General features: G+C 52.1%; 1 protein-coding gene across 1 annotated transcript; it reads left to right on the top strand.

Annotated features, from left to right (window-relative positions):
* Nucleotides 1-214: 214 nt before the first annotated feature.
* On the top strand, nt 215-8902 carry TNMD (tenomodulin). Its single transcript, XM_074835017.1, has 7 exons — nt 215-262; nt 382-516; nt 3766-3906; nt 4707-4808; nt 6663-6816; nt 7976-8148; nt 8471-8902. The coding sequence occupies exons 1-7, from the start codon at nt 215-217 to the stop codon at nt 8678-8680; spliced, it is 963 nt and encodes a 320-aa protein (XP_074691118.1). The 3' UTR covers nt 8681-8902.
* The last annotated feature ends 22 nt before the right edge of the window (nt 8903-8924 follow it).

Below are 8924 nucleotides of genomic sequence, written 5' to 3'. Positions count from 1 at the left end.
CGCACGGGCTCGTCTCCAAAAGCGTGGGAATTGCTTGCACCCTGCAAACAGCAAGCGCTGCGGGAGCACCCGGGGCCCAGCAAGCTGCGGGGGAAAGCTGGCTGCCACCGTCATGGGGGCGGCAGTGACCCAGCCTTCCCCACCGCATGTGCAGCCCAGAGCCTCTGTAACTCCACCTCGGAGCGGGCTCGCGTCCTCGCACACGGAGGAGACCATGGGAGGGACGGCTCGGGAGAGCCCGGAGGACTGCCGCTTTCTGGATGTAAGTTCATGGCTTGCTTTGCCACCATGCAGCATGATAAATGTCTGATATGTGTGTGTACTCGTCCCTCCTCAAATCATCAGCAGACTTCTGGCTATCACTGTTTTGTCATTAATTAGGCAGAAGCATCCAAGGTGCGAAAGAAGACCTGCACCAGATACCAGATCTGCGGACTGCTCTTCAGCGTGCTGCTCATTTCTCTTATTCTGATATTTTTTGGTGTCAAATATCTCTGGAACCCAACACCCAGAAAAGTAAGTAAAAACTCTCCAGTGTTTCTGAGTGCCGCTTCCCCAGACAGAGCTGTCCCTCCCCGACTCACTGAAACTTTTAACTACACCCCGAAACCCAGGCAACTTTACAAAATGCATTTCCTTAGACCACAAGCATTCATGGGACTTTTAAAAATCTTTGTATTATTCATAAATAGCTTTTACTTTATACAGGCTGGGTTTTTTTCTCTGTCACCGCATTCTTTCCCTAGCTGACAATTACAGGGGATGGAAGCTACACCACGAAGAGTTAAAGTTACTCTTATTTCACCGGCAGCAAATTTTATGACAAGTAAGAAAATATTTTCCATTTCATTTCAATTATCTTGCCAGAAACTGGTGGAAAAGTCATTATGCCACCGCATAAAGAAGAGAGAAAGCCAGGACGCAGTGGTGATTGATTGTCATGGATTATATTTCTTACTTTAATGTGTCTGCAATGTGAGGGGATGGTGAGACGGATTAGCTTTTGGAGGAGCTCCTGCTAACTGGATTGTGCTCGTTTATTCCCAGCTCCCCAGACGGACGCTGCTGTGAGTGCTGAGCGTGCCGGGGGCAGCATCTCTGCCCGCTCTGGCCAAGATCTTGGCAATTCTGCAAAATCCCTTTTTTTTTTTTGTCCCATACCCCAAGCAAATTGCTTAACCTTGAAGCCAACTGCCTGCCCGGTGCTCCTCATCCACCTCCCCTTTGAGTTTCCATGCTCATCCAGGAAGCCCCACTTTACACCCTGGCGCCAGCAGGTTTTGCCGGCTCTGAAGAACGTCTCCAAAATTCCCGTGCGTAGCCAAGGCAGCTTCTTTCCCACGGTGGCATCTCCTCTCTCCTCCCCTGCCCCACGCCGGAGCCACGCCAGCCCCGGCCAGGCTGCCCTCCCACTGGGCAAAGGAAGCACCCCGCTCGCCGGAAGCTTTGTCTTCTTATCAACAAATAGAAATAAATACCCCCCAAAATAAAAGAAAAAGCAATAAAAGCCATATGTGTCTCCAGGCTCCTGCCAAGACGGTTATAAAGTCTCTACTGTTCCTCGAAAAACAGGGTGTGTGCCAGCCGTGGGGGGAAGAGGCTGTTAACCCCTGGAGGGGAGGTTTTCTCTGAGCCAGTAGCTCGGAGCCATTGCCGCAGCCTCAGAAAGGTTATCCAGAGCGCCAGCTCTTGGTGTCCTCACCACTGGACACTGGTGGAGGATGGAGTCTGTCGGTCTTCTGAAAGCACTTCACAACACCTGATGAGTGGGCAAGCAAAGCGTGAGGTCGCAGGAAAACAAAGAAGTTCCTGCAGTGGAGCTGCACACTGATGCTCCCGGCATCTCCGTGTCCTCTGCAGCCGTGGGGCAGCGGCTTCTCCAGTTGGTCCGGGAGTCCTCCAGAAAAAGCAGGATGGGGGAGGCTGGAAGATCCTAACACTCAAAAATATAAACCAGGGGGAATTAAACTCTTTAAAGAATGAAAAAACCCTTTAAGCTCCCTTTATGCAACCAGAGAGTGGAAAAAATCTTTAAAGAAGACTTGTTCCTCTGAGAGGTGGCCTTGGACACAGCACTGGCCTCTTCACGGCAGCATCCACGCTGGCCGGCACAGCCAGCGAGCGAAGGCAATGAGTCAGCTAATGAGGGGCTCATCGCAGCCTCACAGGGGGACATATATCAACGATTTGCGAGCAAGTGTCATTTTTAGCCCTATAAAATATCTCACAGTTCTCTGAGCAGCACAGAGCCAGCAAAGCCCAAATGGGTTAGCTGGCCACTGCACTGGCAAAAGTAATTCTTTGTAAATGGAGAGGCACTCGAAGGTAAGGTGCCACCCGGGATCCTACCCTCCTAGAAATGATTTATGGCACTGTGAACATTTTGTCAGTCAAAACCGGCGGCCTTCCAGCCATTTTAGGCTTCAGACTATTTTTGCTGTACCATAAAATACATTGACAGCTATATATCTTTATAAAAGCCTCCTGCTGACTAACAGGGGATGCTCATGGCTGCCAAGGAGCACACTGCTCTTCTAATTTTTAAGCACGGGTAAAGGTACCTGGCAGTCACCGCCAGCATAGCCGGTTTTGCAACCAGGATTCCTCCAGCAGTTGCAAAAATGGGGGATACTGATGCTGAAAATATTGCTAAGAGGCTTTGAACCCCGTGATGGGGAGGGATGTGCAAGAACCAGGGGACTGTGAAAGGGGGTTTAGGTTGGGACTGCAGGCAGACTCCTGCCCCTCACCTGGGCATTGCTGTGGGGCCAGGGTGCTCCTTCCCTGGCTCCATGGCCATGCCGGGGGACGAGCAGGGCTTTCCCATCCCTGTGCCTCCATCACTGCCCTGTGCCATGTGGACTTGAGGGGTTTTGCACAAGCCCTTTGCTTCCACACGACACAGTTTGATTTGGGAAGCGAGACTCCCTCAAGGCTCGCCAGCTCTGCTGCGCCAACAGAATCATTTTTGTGCTTCAAATAGCATCTGCCACTACTCATCCTTTAAGGGTCAGGCATCCGCAGAGACTGAAGGGCTGCCGGGCTGGCTGAGTGCGGCGAGCACCTGCGAGGAGGAGAGGGCTGCTCCCCCCGGCGCTGCTCACTCCGGCTCCCCGCAGGGATGAGTGCCACTGGATGCTACACCCCGAAGCTCTTCAGCAGCCCTTGAGGAGGTCTTTAATCCTCAGGCAATCCCCAATCTCCTCCAGGCAGAGTGAGGCTTTTACCCCTGCCTTTCCAGGAAAAACAGAAGGCACAGAGATGGAGCAAGCAAGCTGGGGACACAGTGATGGAGCAAGAAAGATGGGGACACAGTGATGGAGCAAGCAAGCCAGGGATGCAATGATGGAGCAAGCAAGCTAGGGAGAAGGGAAAGAAAGGTCCCTGGGGCTCAGGACTTCAAGTCCAGCCTGGGACATAAACAGGCTCATGCCACAGAAAGCACCAGCAAATGTTGAGCCGTGGCAAAGCTCCTGGTGCAAGTGTGGGACGAGCATCTTCGCCCAGGCTTGACACACATGTCCCCCCACAGCCTGGCCCCATCCTTGCCCTTCTTCCCAGCCCTAGCACCTGGGAGCTGCCTCTCTTTGAGCTATCCAGATGATCGTCCTGGCTCAGAGCCAGGGCACAAGGAAGCAGCCGGCACCGTGGCAGGGTACCCAGCATCAGTGGTCACACAGCCAGCACCAGTTTGCTTGCCCACCAGTCGGCGTGTGAAATCGGGTGGGGGCTGAGCCAACCCCTGTGCGGTTTTGTTCCTCACAGGTTTACGACATGGAACACATGTTCTTCAGCCATGGCGAGAAGAAGAAGATTGTGATGGAAATTGACCCACTGGCCAGGACAGAGACCTTCAGGAGTGGGAATGGCAGCGAGGAAATCCTGGAGATCCATGACTTCAAAAACGTGAGTGCGGCAGGGTTTGTCCCCAGGTTTGTCCCCTGTCTTCCAGCAGGACTGGTGGGACCCCTTAGGACACCATGGCGTCACTGGAGCAAGCCCCAGGATGATTTGTTTCTGCGCCAGGGAGAGCAATGCCCAAATGCAGGCTCTCTGGGGATGCTCTCAAAGAAAAGGAGATGTGTATCTACATAAGCTTCCACAAGTATTTAATAGTGGCGTGGTTCAGTTCCATCAAAATACATCTTAAAAGCAAGACCTAGTTATTGGATTTACCCTTGCAAAGGAACGCAATCATCATAAATCTATCCAAGCCCAGTACATTTGTCTGTCTGGAGAGCATTAAAACCTCATGACAATGTTGTAGGCTCTCTGAAACCTAATTAAAATTTGTAGGGAAATACCCTGTGCAGTGACATATGGCAAAATTTTCAGCTAATAGCCTAGCAGGAACTGGGGGCTGAATGTTCATATAACCATAATGGTCAGATGCTATTCTGCATATTTTTATTTATGATAACTAGAGCTTCTGATAGTTATAAGGAGAAGGGGAGCAAAGTAAAATTTTATGACTATCTGCCTTAAAATATTTGCAAAAAGCCCAATTCTCCCAAACCATAAAATGCAATATCCCTTAGGAGAACCTGTTAGTACATCTTACCACCACTGCTGAACAGAGTTTGCACAAAAACATCAACAAGAAAAATATAACTATATGCTCATCCAGCTGTACCCTCCATACGATGGGGTTATTTATCCTCTCGCTTTGCCCTGACTGCTTTTTGGTGTTTGTTTTGATGCTGTAGGGAATAACTGGTATCTTCTTTGTGGGACTTCAAAAATGTTTCATCAAAACTCAGACTAAAGTCCTACCTGAGACGACAGAGGCCAAGATCCCCGAGCTTGAGGTAGGTGAATAAAACAGGACAACCCTCTTCCCCCAGTGAAACCCAGTCCTCTCCTTGGCGCTGGGAGCGTGGCTGCCATCCCCACCGCCCTCCCATCTGCTCCAGCCTTCCCAGAGATGCTGCAATGAAGAAATAATGAGTTATGATTACTTCATAAAATGATCTTATTTCAGAGGATTGCTTCTGAAAACAACAAGTGGAAAGAGACAGGATTAGACAGTCGACAGACAAAAACCTCTCAGCACAATACCGGAGATCAAGAACAGTAATCCTGTTGTAGTCAAAAGGTCACAAGGCAGCTCAGGATTAGCAGGCACCAAAAAGTCAATCAAATTGTTTTCTCCAAGAATTGAGCCTCATGTTCTCAAGCAGAATGAGGCAGAAGTAATGAATTTAAAAGAGCAGACGTGTTTAAGAAATGCGATTCGAGAAAGCGCTTGGCGTACAGCCCTGGGAGCGCCGGGCTGGGGCCACGTCCCTGTCCTGCATGGACCTTCCTCCCATTGATGGGCCTGATATGCCCATTTAACTTTTACCCACCACATCCTGCTGCAAAGTCTCACAGTTTGCATGCTGCGTGGAAAAAAGTGTTTGACTGCGTATTTTAACCCCTCTATGACCGCGTAACCTGGGGTGATGGCTCAGTCCCTTGAAAGCAGTTGTCCCCCGTCCCTGTCCCCTTCCCCAAGCCCCCGGCGGTGGCACAGCCCCGCAGCACAACCCGCCTGCCTCCCCGTTTGCAAGACGAAGGGTGTTAGCAGATTGAATCCCCCCCCAAGGAAGCTGTTGCAGATAAAACGCCAGCAGGACATGTGTTTGAAACGAAGCGTGGGCAGAAAAATGTCCCTGAATCATGACCCAAATTTCCAGACACCGATTCTTTGATTATGCCATAAGAAGCTAATAGATCTTTTTGGCTACCATCGTAAAAGGGATATGACTTCCCAGGCTTTAGCAGAACATTGCCTCAGGTAGAGAGCTGAAATGTAAAACCCAATGAGATAAATGTAGATTTAAGCTCTAGTCATCTCTTCCCAGAGCCCACGCACTGCTAGGTCCTTCAGGGAGCCCCTCCCCAACCCCATGGCTTTTATCAGCGACTCCCAAAACGACTCAGACTGGATCAGGTTCTGTTGGCTCTTTCCTAAGACTTCCCAAAGCCGTAAGGAAAAACTCTATAAAAGAGAAATACAGCTCCAGACACCTTCTGGAGAGAAAAATGTCATTTGCCAGCTTGTTCTATGGGCTACCACCACCAACATACACAACGTTGCCTTGGCAGATAGCTCAACATAGACCCATCCAATAATCTTTATATATCTCCCTCCCTAAGTGCCTGCCAAAACATACCATGGACTAATGCAACAGCAGAGACATGTGGTATAAATTACAGTATATGGCCGTGCAAAGAATTTCTGTGAGGAATAAATTAAAGTGTTCGATCACAAAATCAGTAGCAGAAGGAGAGAGAAATTAAGTAGTAAGAGCAAAGCAGAGAGGAGATGGTTTAATCTTGGGTTTTAAATGAGCTGGGGTGCTCCAGAAGGCTCTTCCAGATGGTGGGGACTGCAAAGGAGAAGGCTCTTGAAGCATGATGAACGGAGGGAGGAGAGAGCAGGGTGGTGTTGGATGAAAGAGGACAGGAAAGACAAGGCTCGTGATGGGTCTGCCTACGTGAGGGCCAGCAGGGTATTGCATGTGTACCCAGTGAGCACCACAAGCCATGGCAGATGAAGTCCAGCTGCTCTCTGGGAAGGGAGAGGTGCCTCTGGGTAAGCCAAGGGGAGGAGAAACAGCCAGCCATGGGGAGAGGGTGTCTCACCACACTGGGGTGAAATCTCACTCTTCTTCCAGGGAGAAGAAATCACAACCACCTACTTTGAGCAGTCCGTGGTCTGGGTGCCTGGGGAAAAGCCCATTCAGAACAAGGAGTTCCTGAAGAGCTCCAAAATTTTTGATATCTGCAGAAATGTAACCATCTACTGGATCCACCCCACACCAATAGCAGGTACAAGGAGACATCTCCCCCCCTAAGTACTCATTAGTCCCCTCACCAGGAGCAGCCCTGCCACCCACCCATCCCCCCTGCCATCTCCCTCGCTGTGATGTGGTGGGAACCCATTTCCACAGCCTCATTGTACATCTCAGGCATGAACACAATGTTGGTCACGACCACGAGAGAGCATGGCCAATGTAATAGCAGGGGCTGAAGTTTCTCTCTGCAAAACACTTGTCTCTGCCGGCTCCCCACTGCCCTGCACTTTGCAGAGTGGCCACCCTCCTCATAACAAGGCAAAAAAACCCCAACCCTTTGTACCTGCAAAGAAGCCAGCGCTGCTGGAAACTGGGACACCTAAATTCTTGTCACCGCATGAACATCAGAGCATGAGCAGACATCTGCATCTAAATCACACAACAGGGTTGCCACCTCCAGCTGCTCACTACACAGCCCTCACAGAGGTTGCGGCCTCTGAGATCTGCCAGCGTAATTACCCACTCTCTCTAACCCACTTCTATCCGAATGAGCTAGTTTAAAAACCCCTACCGAGAAAACTCTCTCTGCAATGCAGCGACAGAGACACGTCTCATCCCCGAGTACCAGTCAGCTCACGGCCATCGATGGTCCTGGGGGCAAGTGGGCATCAGAGATCCGTGATGCAGAGGGAGGCTGCTTGTCCTCTTTCTGCTTCCTCAGGCCCTGCTGTTAGACCCCATCTGCAGCTGAGTTTCAGCAAAGGAAATTAATGTCACTGCGGGTCTTACCTAAGCCATGGGTGCTGTAGCCGGGCCTAATCTGCCCCAAATCGTGTCACTTTGCCGGGGCTCTACAAACCCTCCCTGCAGCAGCGGAGCCCACCACGAGAACATACTTCCCCGTGCCCACAGCCCCATGCAGGGGATGCCAACACCACCCACAGGCACCCACCACCCATGAGCACGGGGAGAGGACAGGCCATGTCTTCTTTACCCTCTCCTCCTGCCATATTATCTCCTACAGTCCTTCTCCCAGGCTTGGTAAGAACAGGAGGCAATGGAGTACAGCTGGTTTGCTGGTGGGCTTTTCTTGTACCTTGGCACCAAATTGTGGTAAAGACATTAATGCCTGCTGCTGCATTTGTCCCCCTGCTCCCTGGTTGTTGACAATAATGTTTGGGCTCTTCCTGTAGCTCCTGAGTTGGCCAACCTTGAAGGGGCAGAAGAAGAAGACCCTGAGCTGCTCGTAGACAACCAGAGCTGGTTGGACGGGGGGAGCGAACAAGAGGTGGAGAAGGATGTGCAGCCAGGCCCTAAGCGTCGGGCACGGCAGCTCACCGAGGAGGACCTGCCCGTCAATGACTATGTGAGTGTGGGGAATCGCACTCTGGGGTGCCCTGGCCATGGTCCCAGGGTGTCCTGGTCACGCTCCTGGGGTGTCCTGGCCATGCTCCTAGGCGGTCTTGGTGATGTTCCCTGGGGTGTCCTGGCCACAGTCCCAGGGTGTCCTGGCTGTGCTCCTGGGGTGCCCTGACCACGTTGCTAGGGTGCTCTGCCCATGCTTGTGGGTTGCCCAAGTTGCCCTCCCAGCACATCCTGTCCATGCTCCTGGGGTGTCCTGGCCGTGTTGCCGGGGTGCCTCGGCTGCACATTCCCCTCGCTGAGCTGACGCTGGCTCTTCCTGGCAGTCGGAGAACGGGCTGGAATTCCACCCCTTGTGGGATGAGCGAGGCTACTGCTGTGCCCAGTGCCGCCGTGCCAACCGCTACTGCCGGCGGGTCTGTGAGCCCCTCCTGGGCTACTACCCCTACCCCTACTGCTACCAGGGCGGGAGGGTCATCTGCCGGATCATCATGCCCTGCAACTGGTGGATCGCGCGGATGCTGGGCAGGGTGTAGCACCCACCGCTCAGCACCCAGCACTTGGGTGCTGCCCCATGCCCGCCTGCCGTGTCACCACCCATCTGGATGCATCCTGAAGGAGCTGGCATGCAGGTCATTACCTGCTTGATTGCTGGTGAGGTGCTATGCCTGTCCCCCCGGCATCCTGCACTGCTCCCGCGGGGCTGGGGGAGGCCGTGCTCGAGTGCATCATCACCACGCTGAGCAGCAAGAGGCAAACAATAAACGTCTTGTATGAGCG

The sequence above is a fragment of the Strix aluco genome, chromosome 10, assembly GCF_031877795.1.
Source record: "Strix aluco isolate bStrAlu1 chromosome 10, bStrAlu1.hap1, whole genome shotgun sequence".
In the NCBI taxonomy this organism is placed as follows: domain Eukaryota; kingdom Metazoa; phylum Chordata; class Aves; order Strigiformes; family Strigidae; genus Strix; species Strix aluco.
Note: the sequence above shows the minus strand (reverse complement) of the source record. Positions and strands in the feature narration are given on the sequence as shown.